At 52.1% G+C, this 25,455-nt stretch overlaps 1 protein-coding gene across 1 annotated transcript in view; it reads left to right on the top strand.

The window, feature by feature from the left end:
- The window catches only part of LOC119971086 (cadherin-5-like), a 72,580-nt gene that overhangs the window by 23,374 nt on the left and 23,751 nt on the right, over positions 1–25,455 (top strand). Inside the window, exon 2 of the mRNA XM_038806238.1 lies at positions 20,825–20,993. Within this exon, the coding sequence (XP_038662166.1) occupies positions 20,841–20,993 (153 nt within the window). The 5' untranslated portion in view covers positions 20,825–20,840. The remainder of the gene's footprint in view (positions 1–20,824; positions 20,994–25,455) is intronic.

Genomic DNA, 25,455 nt, shown 5'->3' with positions numbered 1-25,455 from the left:
CTTGGCACCCTGGCAGTTACACCTTGGTGCCAGCCAAGGTATCAGGCTGGCAGGCCTGTAATTTTCCCATGATGTGGATCGGGCCCGTGGATTCCCTGCATGTATGAGGTGAGGTGCGGGGGGTCCGAGGACCCCTTATAGGTGAGTTAGGACTTGGGGGGGGGGGGGGTGGAGAGATCGGATCGCCATTTAGAAATGACGTCCCGATCTCTTCCTGCACTGAGGAGTACCAGCGAGCAAACGGGACTGAATGCAGCCTCAGTGTGGCATTCCCCGCTGAGTCCAAATAGAGGCACAGGGTTTCCTAGCGCTGCGAGCGTCGGGTAACACCCAGCTAAACCCACTCGCCACGGGACTCTGCTCCACTTTGGTTCGACCACTCCCTTAGTCTATCATTCTCTCTGCGCCTTGATTTATTTTTTGTGGATTGAAAATTGAAAATTGAAAATTGGAAATTGAAATAGAAAATCGCTTATTGCCACGAGCAGGCTTCAATGAAGTTACTGTGAAAAGCCCCTAGTCGCCACATTCCGGCGCCTGTCCGGGGAGGCTGGTACGGGAATCGAACCGTGCTGCTGGCCTGCTTGGTAAGCCAGCGATTTCGCTCAGTGAGCTAAACCAGCCCCTATTTTGAGGACGTCACTGGCAATGGACATTTGTTGCCCGTTGATATGAGTGGCTTGCTGGGCCATTTCGGAGCAGCTGTCAAGGGTCAGACACATTTCTATGGGTCAGGAGTCACGTGTCGGTCAGACTGAGAGATTTCATTCCCTGAAGAACATTAATGAGGTCGATGGGTTTTAACAATGATTGATTATAGTTTCATGGTCATTACTGAGACTCGCTTTACATTCCAGCTTTATAAATCTTAATGGACCACAAAGGAGTCCAAACTGAGTTTGTCGGTAAGTAATTTGGTTTATTGTTATGTAAGGATACTTGTGGGGGGGACGACTTACCAGGGGTAAGCCATGGGGTACGGGCCTCTGGCACGGAGTCTGTCCCTGTTGCTCAGAAGGGAAGGGGGGAAAGGAGTAGAACATTAGTAATTGGGGACTCAATAGTCAGGGGCACAGATAGGAGATTTTGTGGGAGCGAGAGAGACTCACGTTTGGTATGTTGCCTCCCAGGTGCAAGGGTACGTGATGTCTCGGATCGTGTTTTCCGGGTCCTTAAGGGGGAGGGGGAGCAGCCCCAAGTCGTAGTCCACATTGGCACTAACGACATAGGTAGGAAAGGGGACAAGGATGTCAGGCAGGCCTTTAGGGAGCTAGGATGGAAGCTCAGAGCGAGAACAAACAGAGTTGTTATCTCTGGGTTGTTGCCCGTGCCACGTGATAGTGAGATGAGGAATAGGGAGAGAGAGCAATTAAACACGTGGCTACAGGGATGGTGCAGGCGGGAGTGCTATGTAATGAACCAGACTTTATTAAAGATCTTAAAGTAAGGGAACACTTAGGAAGCAGCGATCATAATATGGTTGAGTTCAGTCTGCAGTTTGAAAGAGAGAAGGCAAAATCGGATGTAATGGTGTTACAGTTAAATAAAGGTAATTACGAGGGCATGAGAGAGGAACTGGTGAAAATCAACTGGAAGCAGACCCTAGCAGGGAAGACAGTAGAGCAAAAATGGCAGGAGTTTGTATGCATAATTGAGGACACTGTACAGAGGTTCATCCCCAAGAAAAGAAAGATTATCCAGGGAGGGATTAGACAGCCATGGCTGACAAAGGAGGTCAGGAAATGTATCAAAGAAAAAGAGAGATCCTATAAAGTGGCCAAAAGCACCGGGAAATCAGAAGATTGGGAAGGCTACAAAAACAAACAGAGGTTAACAAAGAGACAAATAAGGAAGGAGAGGATCAAATATGAAGGCAGGCTAGCCAGTAATATAAGAAATGATAGTAAAAGTTTCTTTCAATACATAAGAAACAAACGTCAGGCCAAAGTAGACATTGGGCCAATTCAAACTGATTCTGGAAGGCTAGTGATGGGAGATGAGGAAATGGCTGGAGAACTTAATAAGTACTTTGCGTCTGTCTTCACAGTGGAAGACGTTAGTAATATCCCAAAAATTATAAAGGGTCAGGGGGCTGAGTTGAGTATGGTTGCCATTACAAAAGAGATGGTGCTAAAAAAGCTAAAAGGTCTTAAAATTGACAAATCTCCTGGCCCCGATGGGCTACATCCTAGAGTTCTGAGGGAGGTGGCTGAAGAAATAGCGGAAGCGTTGGTTGAGATCTTTCAAAAATCACTGGAGTCAGGGAAAGTCCCGGACGATTGGAAGATCGCTGTTGTAACCCCCTTGTTCAAGAAAGGATCAAGACAAAAGATGGAAAATTATAGGCCAATTAGCCTAACCTCGGTTGTTGGTAAAATTCTAGAATCGATCGTTAAGGATGAGATTTCTAATTTCTTGGAAGAGCAGGGTCGGATTAGAACAAGTCAACATGGATTTAGTAAGGGGAGGTCGTGCCTGACGAACCTGTTAGAATTCTTTGAGGAGGTGACAAGTAGGTTAGACCAGGGAAACCCAGTGGATGTGGTCTATCTGGATTTCCAAAAGGCCTTTGATAAGGTGCCACACAGGAGGCTGCTGAGTAAGGTGAGGGCCCATGGTGTTCGAGGTGAGCTACTGGCATGGGTTGAGGATTGGCTGTCTGACAGAAGGCAGAGAGTTGGGATAAAAGGTTCTTTTTCAGAATGGCAGCCGGTGACCAGCGGTGTCCCACAGGGTTCAGTGTTGGGGCCGCAGCTGTTCACCATATATATTAATGATCTGGATGAAGGGACTGGGGGCATTCTAGCGAAGTTTGCTGATGATACGAAGTTAGGTGGTCAGGCAGGTAGTGCTGAGGAAGTGGGGAGGCTGCAGAAGGATCTAGACAGTTTGGGAGAGTGGTGCAGGAAATGGCTGATGCATTTCAACGTGAGAAAATGTGAGGTCTTGCACTTTGGAAAAAAGAATCCAAGCATAGACTACTTTCTAAACGGTGAGAAAATTCATAATGCCAAAGTACAAAGGGATCTGGGAGTGCTAGTCGAGGATTCCCTAAAGGTAAACATGCAGGTTGAATCCGTGATTAAGAAAGCGAATGCTATGTTGTCATTTATCTCAAGAGGGTTGGAATATAAAAGCAGCGATGTGCTACTGAGCCTTTATAAGGCTCTGGTTAGGCCCCATTTGGAGTACTGTGTCCAGTTTTGGGCCCCACATCTCAGGAAGGTCATACTGGCACTGGAGCGTGTCCAGCGGAGATTCACACGGATGATCCCTGGAATGGCGGGTCTAGCATATGAGGAACGGCTGGCGTTCCTGGGATTGTATTCATTGGAGTTCAGAAGGTTAAGGGGAGATCTAATAGAAACTTACAAGATAATACATGGCTTAGAAAGGATGGACGCAAAGAAACTGTTTCCGTTAGGCGAGGAGTCGAGGACCCGTGGGCACAGCCTTAGAATTAGAGGGGGTAAATTCAAAACAGAAATGCGGAGACATTTCTTCAGCCAGAGAGTGGTGGGCCTGTGGAATTCATTGCCGCAGAGTGCAGTGGAGGCCGGGACGCTAAATGGCTTCAAGGCAGAGATAGATAAATTCTTGATGTCGCGAGGAATTAAGGGCTATGGGGAGAATGCTGGGAGGTGGAGTTGAAATGCCCATCAGCCATGATTGAATGGCGGAGTGGACTCGATGGGCCGAATGGCCTTACTTCCACTCCTATGTCTTATGGTCTTATGGTCTTATGGATTCAGATTTCTGGATAACTGGGGCTCTTTCTGGGGAAGGTGGGACCTCTATAGACAGGATGGTCTACATCTGAACCTGAGGGGCACCAATATCCTGGGGGGGAGATTTGTTAGTGCTCTTTGGGGGGGTTTAAACTAATTCAGCAGGGGCATGGGAACCTGGATTGTAGTTTTGGGGTACGGGAGATTGAGAGTATAGAGGTCAGGAGCACAGATTTGACTTCGCAGGAGGGTGCCAGTGTTCAGGTAGGTGGTTTGAAGTGTGTCTACTTCAATGCCAGGAGTATACGAAATAAGGTAGGGGAACTGGCAGCATGGATTGGTACCTGGGACTTCGATGTTGTGGCCATTTCAGAGACATGGATAGAGCAGGGACAGGAATGGTTGTTGCAGGTTCCGGGGTTTAGGTGTTTTAGTAAGCTCAGAGAAGGGGGCAAAAGAGGGGGAGGTGTGGCGCTGCTAGTCAAGGACAGTATTACGGTGGCGGAAAGGATGCTAGATGGGGACTCTTCTTCTGAGGTAGTATGGGCTGAGGTTAGAAACAGGAAAGGAGAGGTCACCCTGTTGGGAGTTTTCTATAGGCCACCTAATAGTTCTAGGGATGTAGAGGAAAGGATGGCGAAGATGATTCTGGAAAAGAGCGAAAGTAACAGGGTAGTTGTTATGGGAGACTTTAACTTTCCAAATATTGACTGGAAAAGATATAGTTCGAGTACATTAGATGGGTCATTCTTTGTACAATGTGTGCAGGAGGGTTTCCTGACACAATATGTTGACAGGCCAACAAGAGGCGAGGCCACATTGGATTTGGTTTTGGGTAATGAACCAGGCCAGGTGTTAGATCTGGAGGTAGGTGAGCACTTTGGAAACAGTGACCACAATTCGGTGACCTTTACGTTAGTGATGGAAAGGGATAAGTATACCCCGCAGGGCAAGAGTTATAGCTGGGGGAAGGGCAATTGTGATGCCATTAGACATGACTTAGGATGTGTTGGTTGGAGAAGTAGGCTGCAAGGGTTGGGCACACTGGATATGTGGAGCTTGTTCAAGGAACAGCTATTGCATGTTCTTGATAAGTACGTACCAGTCAGGCAGGGAGGAAGGGGTCGAGCGAGGGAACCGTGGTTTACCAAAGAAGTGGAATCTCTTGTTAAGAGGAAGAAGGAGGCCTATGTGAAGATGAGGCGTGAAGTTTCAGTTGGGGCGCTTGATAGTTACAAGGAAGCGAGGAAGGATCTAAAGAGAGAGCTGAGATGAGCAAGGAGGGGACATGAGAAGTCTTTGGCAGGTAGGATCAAGGAAAACCCAAAAGCTTTCTATAGGTATGTCAGGAATAAAAGAATGACTAGGGTAAGAGTAGGGCCAGTCAAGGACAGTGGTGGGAAGTTGTGTGTGGAGGCTGAGGAGATAAGCGAGATACTAAATGAATACTTTTCGTCAGTATTCACTCAAGAAAAAGATAATATTGTGGAGGAGAATGCTGAGACCCAGGCTATTAGAATAGATGGCATTGAGGTGCGTAGGGAAGAAGTGTTGGCAATTCTGGACAAGGTGAAAATAGATAAGTCCCCGGGGCCGGATGGGATTTATCCTAGGATTCTCTGGGAAGCCAGGGAAGAGATTGCTGAGCCTTTGGCTTTGATTTTTAGGTCATCATTGGCTACAGGAATAGTGCCAGAGGACTGGAGGATAGCAAATGTGGTCCCTTTGTTCAAGAAGGGGAGTAGAGATAACCCCGGTAACTATAGGCCGGTGAGCCTAACGTCTGTGGTGGGTAAAGTCTTGGAGAGGATTATAAAAGATACGATTTATAATCATCTAGATAGGAATAATATGATTAGGGACAGTCAGCATGGTTTTGTGAAGGGTAGGTCATGCCTCACAAACCTTATCGAGTTCTTTGAGAAGGTGACTGAACAGGTAGACGAGGGTAGAGCAGTTGATGTGGTGTATATGGATTTCAGTAAAGCGTTTGATAAGGTTCCCCATGGTCGGCTATTGCAGAAAATACGGAGGCTGGGGATTGAGGGTGATTTAGAGATGTGGATCAGAAATTGGCTAGTTGAAAGAAGACAGAGAGTGGTAGTTGATGGGAAATGTTCAGAATGGAGTTCAGTTACGAGTGGCGTACCACAAGGATCTGTTCTGGGGCCGTTGCTGTTTGTCATTTTTATAAATGACCTAGAGGAGGGCGCAGAAGGATGGGTGAGTAAATTTGCAGACGACACTAAAGTCGGTGGAGTTGTAGACAGTGCGGAAGGATGTTGCAGGTTACAGAGGGACATAGATAAGCTGCAGAGCTGGGCTGAGAGGTGGCAAATGGAGTTTAATGTGGAGAAGTGTGAGGTGATTCACTTTGGAAAGAATAACAGAAATGCGGAATATTTGGCTAATGGTAAAATTCTTGGTAGTGTGGATGAGCAGAGGGATCTCGGTGTCCATGTACATAGATCCCTGAAAGTTGCCACCCAGGTTGATAGGGTTGTGAAGAAGGCCTATGGTGTGTTGGCCTTTATTGGTAGAGGGATTGAGTTCCGGAGCCATGAGGTCATGTTGCAGTTGTACAAAACTCTAGTACGGCCGCATTTGGAGTATTGCGTACAGTTCTGGTCGCCTCATTATAGGAAGGACGTGGAAGCTTTGGAACGGGTGCAGAGGAGATTTACCAGGATGTTGCCTGGTATGGAGGGAAAATCTTATGAGGAAAGGCTGATGGACTTGAGGTTGTTTTCGTTAGAGAGAAGAAGGTTAAGAGGTGATTTAATAGAGGCATACAAAATGATCAAAGGGTTAGATAGGGTGGACAGCGAGAGCCTTCTCCCGCGGATGGAGGTGGCTAGCACGAGGGGACATAGCCTTAAATTGAGGGGTAATAGATATAGGACAGAGGTCAGAGGTGGGTTTTTTACTCAAAGAGTGGTGAGGCCGTGGAATGCCCTACCTGCAACAGTAGTGAACTCGCCAACATTGAGGGCATTTAAAAATTTATTGGATAAGCATATGGATGATAAGGGCATAGTGTAGGTTAGATGGCCTTTAGATTTTTTCCATGTTGGTGCAACATCGAGGGCCGAAGGGCCTGTACTGCGCTGTATTGTTCAAAAAAAGGGTATTTACAATATACATCAGATCCCAGTCGGATCTGCCCAGCCGGTTCCATCCTTGGCTGAGTTTATATGGAACTTAACCACGATCAACCTTGGCTCCCCACCCCCTTCGCGGGAGAGTTCAGAATCAGCGAGACTCACAGGGATAGTGTTTGCTCCCACCCCTCATGTCTCCTGCGGGTTACAACATCTTTCCCCTGCTAAAGCCTGAAGACTTGTCTGAAGACTCCGGAGTAGGAGGGTGTTGGCTCGCTTCACACTTGGCTGTGATCCCTGTACTGGCGGTGCCGCAGCAGACGGGGTATATCCGGATGGCGAATGGCGCTTCCGATCGGAAAGTTGGGGCGGATGCACTGTCTGAGGCTGCTGCACTGCCTGAGGCTGCTGCACTGTCAGAGGCTGCTGCACTGCCTGAGGCTGCTGCACTGTCTGAGGCTGCTGCACTGTCTGAGGCTGCTGCACTGTCTGAGGCTGCTGCACTGCCCGAGGCTGCTGCACTGTCTGAGGCTGCTGCACTGTCTGAGGCTGCTGCACTGTCTGAGGCTGCTGCACTGCCCGAGGCTGCTGCACTGTCTGAGGCTGCTGCACTGCCTGAGGCTGCTGCACTGTCTGAGGCTGCCGCACTGTCTGAGGCTGCTGCACTGCCCAAGGCTGCTGCACTGTCTGAGGCTGCTGCACTGCCTGAGGCTGCTGCACTGTCTGAGGCTGCTGCACTGTCTGAGGCTGCTGCACTGCCTGAGGCTGCTGCACTGTCTGAGGCTGCCGCACTGCCTGAGGCTGCCGCACTGCCCGAGGCTGCTGCACTGCCTGAGGCTGCTGCACTGTCTGAGGCTGCTGCACTGTCTGAGGCTGCTGCACTGTCTGAGGCTGCTGCACTGTCTGAGGCTGCTGCACTGCCTGAGGCTGCTGCACTGTCTGAGGCTGCTGCACTGTCTGAGGCTGCTGCACTGTCTGAGGCTGCTGCACTGTCTGAGGCTGCTGCACTGCCTGAGGCTGCTGCACTGTCTGAGGCTGCTGCACTGTCTGAGGCTGCCGCACTGCCTGAGGCTGCCGCACTGCCCGAGGCTGCTGCACTGCCTGAGGCTGCTGCACTGTCTGAGGCTGCTGCACTGTCTGAGGCTGCTGCACTGTCTGAGGCTGCTGCACTGTCTGAGGCTGCTGCACTGCCTGAGGCTGCTGCACTGTCTGAGGCTGCTGCACTGCCCGAGGCTGCTGCACTGTCTGAGGCTGCTGCACTGTCTGAGGCTGCTGCACTGAGGCTGCTGCACTGTCTGAGGCTGCTGCACTGTCTGAGGCTGCTGCACTGTCTGAGGCTGCTGCACTGCCTGGGGCTGCTGCACTGCCCGAGGCTGCTGCACTGCCTGAGGCTGCTGCACTGTCTGAGGCTGCTGCACTGTCTGAGGCTGCTGCACTGCCTGAGGCTGCTGCACTGTCTGAGGCTGCTGCACTGTCTGAGGCTGCTGCACTGTCTGAGGCTGCTGCACTGCCTGAGGCTGCTGCGCTGTCTGAGGCTGCTGCACTGCCTGAGGCTGCTGCACTGTCTGAGGCTGCTGCACTGTCTGAGGCTGCTGCACTGCCTGAGGCTGCTGCACTGTCTGAGGCTGCTGCACTGTCTGAGGCTGCTGCACTGTCTGAGGCTGCTGCACTGTCTGAGGCTGCTGCACTGTCTGAGGCTGCTGCACTGTCTGAGGCTGCTGCACTGTCCGAGGCTGCTGCACTGTCTGAGGCTGCTGCACTGTCTGAGGCTGCTGCACTGCCTGAGGCTGCTGCACTGCCTGAGGCTGCTGCACTGCCTGAGGCTGCTGCACTGCCCGAGGCTGCTGCACTGCCCGAGGCTGCTGCACTGTCTGAGGCTGCTGCACTGCCTGAGGCTGCTGCACTGTCTGAGGCTGCTGCACTGCCTGAGGCTGCTGCACTGTCTGAGGCTGCTGCACTGTCTGAGGCTGCCGCACTGTCTGAGGCTGCCGCACTGCCTGAGGCTGCTGCACTGCCTGAGGCTGCTGCACTGTCTGAGGCTGCTGCACTGCCTGAGGCTGCTGCACTGTCTGAGGCTGCTGCACTGTCTGAGGCTGCTGCACTGCCCGAGGCTGCTGCACTGTCTGAGGCTGCTGCACTGTCTGAGGCTGCAGCACTGCCTGAGGCTGCTGCACTGTCTGAGGCTGCTGCACTGTCTGAGGCTGCAGCACTGCCTGAGGCTGCTGCACTGTCTGAGGCTGCTGCACTGCCTGAGGCTGCTGCACTGCCCGAGGCTGCTGCACTGCCTGAGGCTGCTGCACTGTCTGAGGCTGCAGCACTGTCTGAGGCTGCTGCACTGTCTGAGGCTGCTGCACTGCCTGAGGCTGCTGCACTGCCCGAGGCTGCTGCACTGTCTGAGGCTGCTGCACTGCCCGAGGCTGCTGCACTGCCCGAGGCTGCTGCACTGTCTGAGGCTGCTGCACTGCCCGAGGCTGCTGCACTGCCCGAGGCTGCTGCACTGCCTGAGGCTGCTGCACTGCCTGAGGCTGCTGCACTGTCTGAGGCTGCTGCACTGTCTGAGGCTGCTGCACTGCCTGAGGCTGCTGCACTGCCTGAGGCTGCTGCACTGTCTGAGGCTGCTGCACTGCCCGAGGCTGCTGCACTGCCCGAGGCTGCTGCACTGTCTGAGGCTGCTGCACTGCCTGAGGCTGCTGCACTGCCTGAGGCTGCTGCACTGCCTGAGGCTGCCGCACTATCTGAGGCTGCCGCACTGCCTGAGGCTGCCGCACTGTCTGAGGCTGCTGCACTGTCTGAGGCTGCAGCACTGTCTGAGGCTGCTGCACTGTCTGAGGCTGCTGCACTGTCTGAGGCTGCCGCACTGCCCGAGGCTGCTGCACTGCCTGAGGCTGCTGCACTGCCCGAGGCTGCTGCACTGTCTGAGGCTGCTGCACTGCCTGAGGCTGCACTGCCCGAGGCTGCTGCACTGCCCGAGGCTGCTGCACTGCCTGAGGCTGCTGCACTGCCTGAGGCTGCTGCACTGTCTGAGGCTGCTGCACTGTCTGAGGCTGCTGCACTGCCTGAGGCTGCACTGCCCGAGGCTGCTGCACTGCCTGAGGCTGCTGCACTGCCCGAGGCTGCCGCACTGCCTGAGGCTGCCGCACTGCCTGAGGCTGCTGCACTGTCTGAGGCTGCTGCACTGCCTGAGGCTGCTGCACTGCCTGAGGCTGCTGCACTGCCTGAGGCTGCTGCACTGCCTGAGGCTGCTGCACTGCCTGAGGCTGCCGCACTGCCCGAGGCTGCCGCACTGCCCGAGGCTGCCGCACTGTCTGAGGCTGCCGCACTGTCTGAGGCTGCTGCACTGTCTGAGGCTGCTGCACTGCCTGAGGCTGCCGCACTGCCTGAGGCTGCCGCACTGCCTGAGGCTGCCGCACTGCCTGAGGCTGCCGCACTGTCTGAGGCTGCCGCACTGTCTGAGGCTGCCGCACTGTCTGAGGCTGCCGCACTGTCTGAGGCTGCTGCACTGTCTGAGGCTGCTGCACTGCCTGAGGCTGCTGCACTGTCTGAGGCTGCCGCACTGCCCGAGGCTGCTGCACTGCCTGAGGCTGCTGCACTGTCTGAGGCTGCTGCACTGCCTGAGGCTGCTGCACTGTCTGAGGCTGCTGCACTGCCTGAGGCTGCTGCACTGCCTGAGGCTGCTGTACTGCCCGAGGCTGCTGCACTGCCCGAGGCTGCTGCACTGCCCGAGGCTGCTGCACTGTCTGAGGCTGCTGCACTGTCTGAGGCTGCAGCACTGTCTGAGGCTGCTGCACTGCCCGAGGCTGCTGCACTGCCTGAGGCTGCTGCACTGCCTGAGGCTGCTGCACTGTCTGAGGCTGCTGCACTGTCTGAGGCTGCTGCACTGTCTGAGGCTGCTGCACTGCCCGAGGCTGCTGCACTGTCTGAGGCTGCTGCACTGTCTGAGGCTGCTGCACTGTCTGAGGCTGCTGCACTGTCTGAGGCTGCCGCACTGCCTGAGGCTGCTGCACTGCCTGAGGCTGCTGCACTGCCCGAGGCTGCTGCACTGCCTGAGGCTGCTGCACTGTCTGAGGCTGCTGCACTGTCTGAGGCTGCTGCACTGTCTGAGGCTGCCGCACTGTCTGAGGCTGCTGCACTGCCTGAGGCTGCTGAACTGTCTGAGGCTGCTGCACTGCCTGAGGCTGCTGCACTGTCTGAGGCTGCTGCACTGCCCGAGGCTGCTGCACTGTCTGAGGCTGCCGCACTGTCTGAGGCTGCTGCACTGCCCGAGGCTGCTGCACTGTCTGTGGCTGCTGCACTGCCCGAGGCTGCTGCACTGCCTGAGGCTGCTGCACTGTCTGTGCCTGCTGCACCGCCCGAGGCTGCTGCACTGTCTGAGGCTGCTGCACTGCCTGAGGCTGCTGCACTGTCTGAGGCTGCCGCACTGCCCGAGGCTGCTGCACTGTCTGAGGCTGCTGCACTGTCTGAGGCTGCTGCACTGTCTGAGGCTGCTGCACTGCCCGAGGCTGCTGCACTGTCTGAGGCTGCTGCACTGTCTGAGGCTGCTGCACTGCCTGAGGCTGCTGCACTGCCTGAGGCTGCTGCACTGTCTGAGGCTGCTGCACTGTCTGAGGCTGCCGCACTGCCTGAGGCTGCTGCACTGCCCGAGGCTGCTGCACTGCCTGAGGCTGCTGCACTGTCTGAGGCTGCTGCACTGTCTGAGGCTGCTGCACTGCCTGAGGCTGCTGCACTGCCCGAGGCTGCTGCACTGCCCGAGGCTGCTGCACTGCCTGAGGCTGCTGCACTGCCCGAGGCTGCTGCACTGTCTGAGGCTGCTGCACTGCCTGAGGCTGCTGCACTGTCTGAGGCTGCTGCACTGCCTGGGGCTGCTGCACTGCCCGAGGCTGCTGCACTGCCTGAGGCTGCTGCACTGTCTGAGGCTGCTGCACTGTCTGAGGCTGCTGCACTGTCTGAGGCTGCTGCACTGTCTGAGGCTGCTGCACTGTCTGAGGCTGCTGCACTGTCTGAGGCTGCTGCACTGCCTGAGGCTGCTGCACTGCCCGAGGCTGCTGCACTGTCTGAGGCTGCTGCACTGTCTGAGGCGCAGGAGCCGAACGCTGGGTCCAGGCGAACGCTGGGTCCAGGCGAACGCTGGGTCCAGGCGAACGCTGGGTCCAGGCGCGGGCGATGGGCTTCATTGTCTTCTTTCAACAGACTGATCAGTGGCTTGTGGTCCGTGATGATCGTGAAATGTTGACCGTACACATACTGGTGAAAATTCTCCACGGTGAAGACAGCTGCCAGACCCTCTTTCTCAATTTGCTGATAATGGCGGTCGGACATGGCCAGTGTCCAGGAAGTGGAAGGGATTGTCCTTTCCCTGCCAATCTTCCACGCGATGTGATAAAACGCTGCCTATGCCACACAGCAACACGTCACATGTGACAAGTAGTTGTTCACCGGGATCATTGGGCGGGATTCTCCAATCCCGCGGCAGAGTGTCCACGCCGTTGTAAACGGCGTCGTGAATGGTCGCCCCACGTCTAATTCTGACCACTCTAGGGGCCAGCACGGCGCTGGAGTGGTTCGCGCCGCTCCAGCTGGCGATCCTGGCGCAAACTGTGCGCCGCAGGATCCACGCATGCGCAGTTGCACCAGCGCCAATGTGTGCATGCGCAGTGGCCTCCTTCAACGCGCCGGCCCCGATGCAACATGGCGCAGGGCTACAGGGGCCGGCGCGTAGGAAAGGAGGCCCCCAGCCAGAGAGGCTGGCCCGCCGATCGGTGCGTCCCGATCGCTGGCCAGGACACATCGGAACCCCCCCCCCCCCCCACCCCCGGGGGTCGGAACCCCCTCAGGCCATCACCGGACCCTTACACGCCGAGGTTCCGCCGACCCAGAGCAGGTTAGAACGGCGTCGGCGGGACTCGGCTCTTTTCCAACGGCCGCTCGGCCCATACGGGCCAGAGAATTGACTGGCCGGCCGCGTAGACCAGCGCCACGCCAACCACGCCAGTCAGGGGCCGGTCTGCGCGGCCGGCGTCGGGGCGTGCCGGTGTTGGGTCGGCGTGGCCCGTTGGCGGGGATTCTCCAGCCCGGCGCGGGGCTGGGAGAATCCCGCCCATAATATGTCAGAAGACTGGAACAAGTCGATTGTTCCTTTACCGGTGTGAATGCCTCTTCCTGTTGTTTTCACCACCCCATTCCTGGTTCCTTTTCAGGAGGAGGTGTAGAGGGGCTAATATTGTCATGAGGCCGGGAATGAACTTGCCGTAATAGTCCACCAGTCCCAGAAGGGATCGTGGCTCCGTGGTGTTTTCAGGGATGAGGGCACGCTGAATGGCCGTATCTTCTCTGCGACCCTTCACGGTGCCCTCGGTAGACCAGGTACTTCCCTCGCAGGAAAGATGCACTCCTCTCTCCGCAGGCAGACACCTGTTTCCGAAAACTGACGGAGCACCTCGTCTACGTTACTTAAATCTTCCCGTTCAGTCACCCCCTTGATCAACACATCATCGAGAAATATTGCCACGCGCAGTAATCCTCGTAGTATGTTTCCCATCAGCCGCCAGAAACTGGCGCAGGCTGATGACACTGCGAACAGTAGCCAGGTGTATTCGGACAGGCCCCTCTGTGTATTTACAGTGAAGAACCTAATCCAATTCTAACTGCAAATACAATGGCTAATATCGAGCTTAGTAAATGAGTGTCCGCAGGCCTGATTTGCGTATAGGTCTTCAATTCGAGACATCGGATAACGAGCCAGTCAGGAAGCCACGTTAATCATTAATTTATTGTCTCCACACAAACTGACCGTCTTATCAGGCTTGAGAACCAGGACCACCAGCGCCAGCCAATCAGTAAAATGTATTGGACTTATGATCCCACGTCCGTCGAGTGGGCTGGGTTTGGTCTGCAGCTTTGCCAACAAGGTGTAAGGGACGGGGTGGTTCCCACCTTGTAGGCCTCGCACACCAATTGAATTCCAATTCCGCCATTTGCCAAGGTGGGAATTGAACCCTTGTCTCCAGAGCGTTAATCTCTGGATTACTGGTCTAGTGACATTCCCACAATGCCAGTCGGACTGGACCCCTCCAGTGTCTCCCCCAGGTCAGGTGTATGTACGACTGATAAATGGGTTTGGATGAGCCCTTAAACCAAGGCCCTGTCTGCCTTCTCAGGAGAAGGTAAATAATCCCAGTGCACTATTTCACAACCTTGCTTCACAGCGCCAGGGTCCCGGGTTCGATTCCCGGCTTGGGTCACTGTCTGTGCGGAGTCTGCACGTTCTCCCCGTGTCTGCGTGGGTTTCCTCCGGGTGCTCCGGTTTCCTCCCACAAGCCCCGAAAGACGTGCTTGTTAGGTGAATTGGACATTCTGAATTCTCCCTCCGTGACCCGAACAGGCGCCGGAATGTGGCGACTAGGGGCTTTTCACAGTAACTTCGCTGCGGTGTTAATGCACGCCTACTTGTGACAATAAAGATTATTATGATTATTATTTTGAATCCCTCAACCAACATCACAAAAACAGATCATTATTGCAGCCAAACTGGACAATTTGGAGAGCTGCTCTAGTTAGATTATTCTCACTAATCTGGACTTCCGCACAGTTAGGAAGGCAAGAACCTGTTGAGATTCTGCATCAATGTTTATGAATAGAATAGAACAGTACAGCACAGAACAGGCCCTTCGGCCCTCGGTGTTGTGCCGAGCAATGATCACCCTACTTAAACCCACGTAACCCGTATACCCGTAACCCAACAATCCCCCCATTAACCTTACACTACGGGCAATTTATCATGGCCAATCCACCTAACCCGCGCATCTTTGGACTGTGGGAGGAAACCGGAGCACCCGGAGGAAACCCACGCACACACAGGGAGGACGTGCAGACTCCACACAGACAGTGACCCAGCCAGGAATCGAACCTGGGACCCTGGAGCTGTGAAGCATTGATGCTAACCACCATGCTACCGTGAGGCTGAGAAAGGTTCCAGAGCCAGGCTGGGAGGATAGGAGCCTTTAGACAATTTGGCCGGTGTCATAACATCCACTCATGTAAATCATGAGATGCTGACAGGCAGTGATTGACACACAGGATAACCAATGAACACACACGACACGGAACAACCAATCACCAGACAGGACACCACCACTATAAAGCCCACAGGGCATTAAAGCTCTCTCTCTCTCTCACAGGACACGGCTAGGGAGATAGTCGCAGTGCACAGGCCAATGAACATCATCACCATGTGATAGAGAGCTTGTCTGGTCAAGCCATTAGGAGGTTATCAGTTGGGTTAATAGAGTGTCAACCCACAGCGGAGTATGTACAGCAATCAACAGGTTCAATAAAACAGTGTTGGACCATCTCCTGTGTCGGAAGCCTGTTTCTCGTTTTACTGCATCCAGTTGCAGTTGATGTCAGACCAACACAGATAACACATCAGCCGGAACTTCCAGAATTACATTGGGAAAATTCTGCACGAATACCCAACAAGGAAATCGCGGCCAAGTGTTGACGCCGGCGTTGATGCTGGCATCAACGGGCCTCCAGACCCAGTCATTCTCGTCTCCCTCGGGGGCTAGAATGGTGTCAGAGTGCTGTGCGCTGCACCGGCGGCAAAAGCCAGCTGGCGCGGGTCCGCGTATGCGCGCCACGGCCGGCAGGGGTCCGCTCATGCACGCCACGGCCGTCTCTGCGTCGGCCTGCGGGAAACATGGCGGAGCACTACAGGGGCCCGGCGTGGAGGAACACCGCAACCCCCCCCCCCCCCCCCCCGGAATTAGCGCCCCGCCGATCGGTTGCCCCCGATCGTGGGCCTGGCCACCGTGGATGCCCCCCCCGGGAGTCGGCTCCCCCCCCCCACCACCAGGACGGCCGCCGCAGCCAGAACGGCGAGGTCCCGCTGGGTAGGACCATACGCAAACGACCACGGCGGGCACTCGGCACGTCGAGCTCGCAGAACCGTCGTGGGGGTCACTTTCAACAGCCCCCGAGCGCGCGCCAGCACAATTGCCGGGGTCACGGCGACCGCCGGTTCTCGGGTCGCCGGCACAGGCGGCGTGTCGGGATTCGCGGCCCCCCCCCCGGCGCAGGCTCGGAGAATCCTGGCCAATCTGTCTCCACATTAACACTACCTCTGCCTTAATTTGAACACATTTCGAACTTTTTAATCTAGCTTGTCACCTGGTTGGTCACCTGGCCCAACTGCTTCATGCCATTGTTTATTCTCCACACTGACCTCCTCCCATTCTTCATCTAACCCCTGTCAATATAATTTTCCATTCCTTCCTCCTTCACATTTTTATCGACTTCCCTTTAAATAATCTCTATTGTTCAGCCCCATGCGAGTTTCCCGTTCTCTATCCTTCAGGGATAAAGAAGATTTTCTGGAATTCCTTATTAGGTTTCTTAATGATTTTCCTCTATTTATGGAACCCAGTTTTGGCCACATCCATAACTGGGAGTATCCTGTCCAACCCTCTCATTATCCTAAAGGCCTCAATCACAAGGTATCCATGACTCCCGGCTCTGGGGTTTCAGTAGGCGATGAATCATTTGATGTAAAGATGGATAATGTTGGAAATATTCAGCAGCTCAGGCAGAATCTGTGGAGAGAGAAACAGAGTTAATGTTTGGGCCAGAGACTTACATCCCCAGAGCACTGTATTTTGTCTCTCAGCACTTAATACGCGACAAATTTAGAGTCCTATGATTATTGGCATTTTGACAATATGGCAGCCATTTTGTACCAATATCAAAACAAGCAGCAATGAGATCAGACAAACATTGTTAGCACATCGGGAAACTTGTTGCTCTTCTTGGAATGGTGCCGTGGGATCTTTACCATCCCTTGGCAGCAGAATAGCAGAACGGTTAGCACTGTAGCTTCGCAACTCCAGGGCCCCAGGTTCGATTCCCGTCTGGGTCACTGTCTGTGCGGAATCTGCATGTTCTCCCCGTGTGTGTGCGTGGGTTTCCTCCCACAAGTCCCGAAAGACGTGCTGTTAGGTCATTTGGACATTCTGAATTCTCCCTCTGTGTACCCGAACAGGCGCCGGAATGTGGCGACTCGGGGATTTTCACAGTAACTCCATTGCACTGTGAATGTAAGCCTTGTGACAATAAAACTATTATTATTATTAACCACCTGATCTACTGTAATATGTAGACAGGACCATTGTCCATTTGAAGGATGCACTTCCAACACTAATAGCAGCAACAAAACCGCACCTTTTTCGTAGAAGGAAGGGATGAAATATCAATTCTTCATTGCAAACTCAAAGACTTAGGGCGCAATTCTCCCAAAGGGAGACAAACAGCCGACGCCGAAGTGAAACCCAGAGTGTTGCACTCCGGCGTCGGAGGCCGCTCCTCGCCCACTATTCTCTCCCCCCTCCCGCCCCCCCCCCCCCCTTCTCCCGGGGGGCTAGGAGTGGCGGCGCATGAATTCCGAGCACCCGGCCTTGACGCTTGCGTCAAAGCGGCGCGCTGGGAATGACTCAGCCAGGGGCGCCTAAGTGACGTCAGCCGTGCATGCGCGGTTGCCGTCTTCCCCTCCGCAGCCCCGCACGACATGGCGGCTTGATCTTGCGGGGCGGCGGAGGGAAAAGAGTGTGTCTTTTAGAGATGCCGGCCCGACGATCGGTGGGCACCAATCGCGGGCCAGTCACCTCATGAGCATGGCCGTGGTGCTCGATCCTCCCTCCGCCCCCCACAGGCCCCACACACAGCGGTCGCGTGCTGTTCACACCGGCAGTGACCAGGTGTGGTTGGCGCCGGTGTGAACCGTTCAGGTTCGGCAGGCCGCTCGGCCCATCCGGGCCGGAGAATCGATAGTCGCCGTGAGAAACGACGAGCGGCGATTCTCTGAGCGGCCTGTCGCAAAACGCGACACGCCATTTTGGGGGGGCTGGAAGAATCGCGGGGGGTGCCAGGGCGGCGTGGCGTGATTCGCCCGGCCCTCCCGCGATTCTCCCACCCGGCGTGGGGTGCGGAGAATCGCGCCCTTACTGTGGAACCTGAATCCACAAACGAGAGACATGAGTGTTACCAACTGAACCAGGCTCACAAAAATTTCAGTTGGCATTTCAGAGAGTCAAGTAAAACTAATCAACAGGAAGGCAAGACACCCCAGACAATAGTTCTGCTCAATATAATTTGTCTTCTAAATTACAAGCTCACTTGAAGTTGGTGTGTTAGCTGGCTGGTTAATGTGGGTAGATTCAAAATGTGGTGGTATAACCACTGTAGATATGTGTACTTGCAGTAGGGGGATGTATGGCTGTACCTGTAATACAGGTTCCTCCGGTAAGCCCCTGCCGGCTAGCTCCGCCCACAGGGAGCTTGTGTATAAATATGCGTGTGAGTCACTGAGATCCTAGTCTACAGCTGCTGCCGGAGGAATAGCATCACACAGCAATAAAGCCTCGATTGCACACGTCTCGAGTCTTTGTGTGCAATTGTTAGCGCCACACAAAGCGTGCACAGAGGCCATTTGGCCCATCATGTCTTGAGCATCTCCTTCAGGCTTTGAAATGGTTCTCAACTGAGTAGGGGAGCGCAATAAAAACAGGAAATTCTCAACCCCTTCAAAGTTAGGTTAATATTTTGGTGAAGCTTTTCATTCAAACTTCTAATAGAATATTCACACATCAGAGGGAACTGGAATCATATCTCGCCTTTCACAACCTCAGCTTCCCAAGTCACTCCGTGTAAGATCAAGTATTTGTGCAGCACCGTCACCATGTAAGAAACACAGGAGCCCATGTTCGCACAGCAAGATCCCACAAATAGGCGTGTGATGAACAACTCGATGTTGCTTTCTTTTGTTCGATGTTTGTTGAGGGATAAGGATGGACAGGATATCACCACACCTTCTCAAGGCAATGTCACAGAATGTCTTATCCCCCCCCCCCCCCCCCCCCCCCGGGAGTTGAGAGGTCACATAGAACAGTACAGCACAGAACAGGCCCTTCGACCCTCAATGTTGTGCCGAACATTGTCCGAAACCAAGATCAAGCTATCCCACTCCCTGTCATTCTGGTGTGCTCCATGTGCCTATCCAATAACTGTTTGAAAGTTCTTAAAGTGTCCGACTCCACTATCACAGCAGGAAGTCCATTCGACACCCTAACCACTCTCTGAGTAAAGAACCTACCTCAGACATCCCTCCTATATCTCCCACCCTGAACCTTATAGTTATGCCCCCTTGTAACAGCTACATCCACCCGAGGAAATAGTCTCTGAACGTCCACTCTATCTATCCCCTTCATCATCTTATAAACCTCTATTAAGTCGCCTCTCATCCTCCTCCGCTCCAAAGAGAAAAGTCCTAGCTCCCTCAACCTTTCCTCATAAGACCTATCCTGCAAACCAGGCAGCATCCTGGTAAATCTCCTTTGCACCCTTTCCAATGCTTCCACATCCTTCCTATAGTGAGGTGACCAGAACTGCACACAATACTCCAAATGTGGTCTCACCAGGGTCGTGTACAGTTGCAGCTTAACCCTGCGGCTCGAAAACGCAAGCCCCCTGTTAATAAACGCTAACACACTAGAGGCCTTCTTCACGGCTCTTTCCACTTGAGTGGCAACCTTCAGAGATCTGTGGACATGAACCCCAAGATCTCTCTGTTCCTCCACATTCCTCAGAACCCTGCCGTTGACCCTACCATCCGCGTTCAAATTTTTTCTACCAAAATGAATCACCTCGCACTATTGCTAAACATCTCGTCTGAAAAGCAGCGTTCCGGACTGGACAGTGCTCCCTCAGTGCCGCACATGAATGCCAGCCTTTGCCCTCACGTCCCTGGAATGGGTCTCGGAGTCGCAACCTCCTGATTCAGGCGTGGAAGTGCTCTGTAAGAAATAATATTCTTGTGTCTAAAAAAAAATCTCAGATTCGCTAACCGGCTGTGGGCAGGACCTCCGGGGAATCTATCAGTTGGGAGTAAAGTACTTTGAAAGTCTTCTGAAGGACTCTCTATGAATGAAATCCAGTCACATATTCTTCTGCTCGGCGATAAACCCACACTGAAAAAAGTTGAGGGAGCCGGATCCCACGCCGGGATCCCTCTTGCTATCTCGGTGGAAAAAGCTTTTCCACAAATACACAAACAATCCCAGTGGGATCAAGTGCCTGATAAGCAACACAGCAGACATTTTCTCCCATTAAATGACAGGAAGGGTGTGTTGGAGAAACACAACGTATTTAAAGTTCAGGCCTGTTTTTATGCTGCTTCATCTCTCTGAAACCGAGGCAGCAAAATGCGAGAGGCGATAAGTGTGATTCGTTGTGGATTTACGTCATCCGATTTCAAAGCTCTGGATGTCCCAGTTGGAAGGAGAGAAGTGTGACCAAAAGGTCCTGGAATTGCTCATTTAATTTACTTGGATCAAAACACCCCAAAAGAACCAGGGGGAGGCGATGAGGAGTTTTTCTGTTACACGGCAGGTTGCTATGATATGCAATGAGCTGCTTGGGAGCAGATTCATGGAGTCATTTCAGCACAGAAGGAGGCCACTCAGCCCATCGAGTAAATGCTGGCCCTCCGTCGCACAATCCAGTCGGTCCCATTCCCCCACTCTCCCCCCGTACCCCAGTAAGCCAATTTCCCTCGAGTGCCCATCCAATTTCCCATCGGTCGTCATCCCAGCTTCCGCTCAATTGGATGAGTTCTGTTACCTCAGAGGGTTGCAGGGCTGGAGGGGGTCACAGTGATAGGGAGGCCAGGGAGGGGTTTGAAAGCAATGGTGAGGGTTTTAAAATGGAGGCATTCACAGGCCACAACCAAATGGCGGTCGGTCACTGCGGCTGTGAGGGATCAACAGGATCTGATATGGGTTCAGGTACCAGCGGCGGAGGTTTGGATGAGGTCAGCTTATAGTGAGTGGAAGATAAGGTGTTGTCCAGGTGAGCAATGGAAAGGTCATAAAGTCAGCCACACTCTGTACTGCAAACTGCCTGTGCCAAACCAACAGGGTGAAATGAGATGCGTTTTGCTTTGGTTTACAGGTTGGTGGTCAGAACAATGCTCCCCCTATTGCTGATGGTCTACATTCTGGGTTGTGCAGCACAATCAGGGCCAAGCATAAAAGGCAACAGCACTGGCCTTCAATCAGACTGGATCTGGAACCAGCTTACCTGCTGGGAGGGCGAAACAAAACCCAAACAAATCGGACAGGTAAGGTTCCTTAACGTTTAACCCCTTTCTACTCCGCAGCTTTACAGGCAGAGTGCATGTTTTCTCCTACTGTCGATAATCAATATTGTACAAGATGGATGTATTTTCTTAATCTTAGAGAGTGTTTGCCAATTATATAATTCAGCAGCAAGTCTTTGTGAGTTTAAAAATAAAGATGGCTATTCATTCTCACTCACTTATCCTGAATTAACACAACGGCCTACACAGTCTCATACATGTACACAAAGATTGGATACAGATAAAGATAGTGCTCCTTTACAGATTACAGTTAATGATTTATGATGTCCAGTCTAGCACTTGGCAGCCTGTGATTTATTGATTGGACTTTTTAAAAATTCATTAACAAGACATGAGCATTTATTGCCCATTCCTAACATCCCGCCATTTCGGGGGGCTGGAGTCACTTGAAGTTCAATTCCAGCCTTAGGAGACTGACTGTCTGTGTGGAGTTTGCACGTTCTCCCCATGTCTGCGTGGGTTTCCTCCGGGTGCTTTGGTTTCCTCCCACAGTCCAAAGATGTGCAAGTTAGGTGGATTGGCCATGATAAATTACCCGTGTCCAAGATCAGTTTACGTGGACAGGGTGGGGGGATGGGTCAGGGTGAGGTGCTCTTTCAACGGTTCAGTGCAGACTCAATGGGCTGAATGGTCTCCTTCTGCACTGCAGAGATTCCAGGCATGGCAAGGTCGGTACATTTCCTTCCCTAAAGGACATTAGTGAAGCAGATGTTTATTTTTGCGATAATTGACAATGGTTTCATGGTCATTATTAGTTAGACTTTTAATTTCAGATTTTTTTATTGAATTCAGATTTCGTCATCTGCCGTGACAGGATTCGAACCCAGGTCCCCAGATCTGCCTTGGGCCTGTAGTGTAGTAATTCAGTGACAATACCATTGCATCACTGCCTCGCCATATTTAAAGTTGAAGTGAGGGTCTTGTGAAGTGAAGAGCTCATAGCAGGGTGTGAGGTTTCTTGTTGTCGAATATCTCAGAGGTTGGTTCCCAGGTGAACGTTGGAACTGGAACACATTAAGTACTTGGCTGCCTTATGGCTTGCTACTTAGTTCAGAGCCTGGTGCTCAGACTGGCTGACAACTAATGATCCTGATGGACATGTTAGATCTGCCCACAAACAGCTCTCAGCTAATATTTTAATACAGAAGTAAAATAGCTGTGGAGGCAGGCAGTCATGAAACTCCATCGTCTTCAGGTGTTGGCCCATCCTTAAACAATGAAATGTGTAAATTACACATACAGCTGCGAGGTACCATCACCTGTGTCCATATTTAATTAGGTATTCCTTGGCGACTTCTGTCGTTCAAACACCAAAAGTCAGCTAACCTTACATTTAGGGCCCCCTCTCTCGTCGACTTTGTTATCAAATATAGTTCAGTGAGCAACGCTCTCACCTCTGACCCAGAAGATTGTGGGATTAGGTTTGGCTCCGGCATCTCCACCACCAAATCCAGGTTGACAATCCTGGCGCAGTACCGGGGGAGGACCCCGCTGTTGGAGGCGCTGTTTCCACAAATGAGACATTAAATACCTCCCCTCTCAGGTGGATGTAGAAGGTCTCACGGCGACGATCTGAATTAGAGCAAGGTAGTTGACCCTTGTGTCCTGGGCCAATATTTATAAAGCTCAAATTAAATGGATAAGAGGATCTAAAGAAAAAAGATTTCCATTTATGTCACACTTTTCACAACCACCATACATTCTTAAAACAATTTACAGCCAGTGAAGTACTTTTTGAAGTGTTGTCACTGATGTAATACAGGAAATACAAGTTATACACAGCAAACAGCCACAACAGCAATGTAACAAAGATTATTATTATTAAAATTTATGTTTTGTAATGGCGATTGGGGGATAAATATTGGGTGGGACACCAAGGAGAAGTGGCCCTTCTCTTCTTCAAAATAGTGCCTTAGGATTGTTTAATATTCATTCTTGGGATGTGGCTGTCGCTGGCCTTGAGGAGGTGGTGGTGATCTGCCTTCCTGAACCGCGGCTCTGCGTTTGGGGGCAGTGGCATTGTGGGGTTGGCATTGGATTAGTAATCTAGAGACTCAGGGTAACGCTCTGGGGATCTGGGATCGAATCCCACCAGGGCTGATGGTACAATTTGAATTCAGCCAATAATGACCATTTGGGCAGCATGGTAGCATTGTGGTTAGCACAATTGCTTCACAGCTCCAGGTTCCCAGGTTCGATTCCGGCTTGGGTCACTGTCTGTGCGGAGTCTGCAGGTTCTCCCCGTGTCTGCGTGGGTTTCCTCCGGGTGCTCCGGTTTCCTCCCACAGTCCAGAGATGTGCAGGTTAGGTGGATTGGCCATGTTAAATTGCCTTTTGTGTCCAAAATTGCCCTTAGTCTTGGGTGGGGTTACTGGGTTATGGGGATAGGGTGGAGGTGTTGACCTTGGGTAGGGTGCTCTTTCCAGGAGCCGGTGCAGACTCAATGGGCCGAATGGCCTCCTTCTGTAATGTAAATTCTATGAAACAATTGTGAAAAAAATCATCTGGTTCGCTCACGTCCTTTTGGGAAGGAAATCTGCCGTCCTGACTTGGTCTGACCTACATGTGACTCCAGATCTACAGCAATGTGGTTGACTCTTAACTGCCCTCTGAAACAGCCTAACAAGCCACTCGGTCGAAAGGGCAATTAGAATGGCCAATAAATGCTGGCCCAGCTACACATCCCGTGTAAGAATTTTTAAAAGTCCCTGTGGAACAGATATGACACAATATGACATCGTCCCCAGCAGGCAGATGGTTGGCCATCTCATCTAAAATACCTTGCCTCCGGCAGTGCAGGGCTGCCTCAGTACCGCACTGGAGTGTCAGCTCTGGAGTGAGAATTGAACCCAGAATCCTGTGATCTAGAAGTGGAGTGCCAGCGATGGAGGCAGAGCCAACACAGAAAGAGGAAACCGCACAATAGGGAAATCAGTTGCCATGCCAGTAACAGAACCAGATTCATTAAACAAAACAGAGTGGGGGACTAAGAAGCAGGCAAATTTTATCATCTTCTGAAAGGAATACAGATTCATAATGCCGTGGACCCATCAGCGCATTGTATCGATGCTGCCTCTTTGTTACAGCAATGAAACTAATCATGTTGTCACGATCTCAGTTGGTGTTATAAATCAACGGGGAGATCCCAGAATGGCTCAAATGACCGCAACGTTTACTTTTTTAATATAAAATGTCGAGGAACAGAGTCACAAGACCGCTAATTAGTTTTAACAACAAGCATTTATTAAACAAGGAAAAAGTGGATTATAATACAATACTCCTTTACTCCCCGTAGCTTAACAAATACACACAGGTTTAAAGGTTAGCATGGATCGCAAAGTACATCTAAAGCTGCAATGGTCTCATTCACACACAAAGTCCCATTAAAGCACACGAGATGGTTGTGGTCAAATGCACACACTCGCTCTGAATCCCCAGTGAATATTTGTCGATGTCGCCTCAAAATCCCCCCAGATGATTGCCAGGTGAGAGTTTCCAAACTCCACTCCCAAAAACACACTTTCAAATCTATTCTCATAAGTATGCTATCCCTTAGTGGTTTGAACACCGAAATCCAGACCAGGTTTTCCAAATGGCACTTTTAAACAAAGTTTTGGCTCCACTCTTAATGGCGAATCCTGTCCAGGGGTTTACTTTACCCACTTTTCGGTTTCCTATGTCTTAACTGTCTTTACACAAACTCCAGAATCCAGCCATTGAATTCCATAGATATTTTAATTTATGAGCCACAGGCCGTCGTAAAATCTCACAAAACTGAAACTCAGTTCAGAAAACCAGATATCTTTCTGGTGTCCTAGCCTTCGTCTTAGCTTTGTCTTCGCTCAGTCTGCCTTTCCTGAACAGAGCTCTGTTCTAATACCTTTAGCCTCAGACGACTTGGAAACCTATCTTCATTTCTCTAGTTTCCTTAACTAAACTGCTCCTCAGATCTCTGCACTTGTTCTCTTAGCCATCACGCCATAGTATGTTTTTTCTTCTAGCAAAGCTGAGAGAGATGTTCACTCTCAAACCTTCTAAACCAACTGCTTCCAGCAGAACTGTGAGAGCTGCCTTCTCTCTCACTACCTTTCTCCGATTGCAATCAAATTAGCTATAGTAAAACTGAAAAGCTTCTCTACCTTACAAGGCCCCAGTTGCTAAGCAACCATTGCAAGTTTGTTTATTCTTCACGCTGCAGCCCTCTCGAAGCACAAAAGAAACATAGTTGGAACTGAACCAACCCCCACACATACAAAGACCTTTGTCCAGCGTGAAATTAATTACAGATTTTAACCTTTCCAGCACAGAAAACTGTGCATTATTTCCAATGTTTAGCAATACAAATATAAATCCCTTAAAACTATCTTTGTATTCCTAAAGCTCCACATGCAGCTTTCCACAGAGCAATTTGAAGACTAGTTCG

The sequence above is a fragment of the Scyliorhinus canicula genome, chromosome 9 (genome assembly GCF_902713615.1).
Source record: "Scyliorhinus canicula chromosome 9, sScyCan1.1, whole genome shotgun sequence".
Taxonomy (NCBI): domain Eukaryota; kingdom Metazoa; phylum Chordata; class Chondrichthyes; order Carcharhiniformes; family Scyliorhinidae; genus Scyliorhinus; species Scyliorhinus canicula.
Note: the sequence above shows the minus strand (reverse complement) of the source record. Positions and strands in the feature narration are given on the sequence as shown.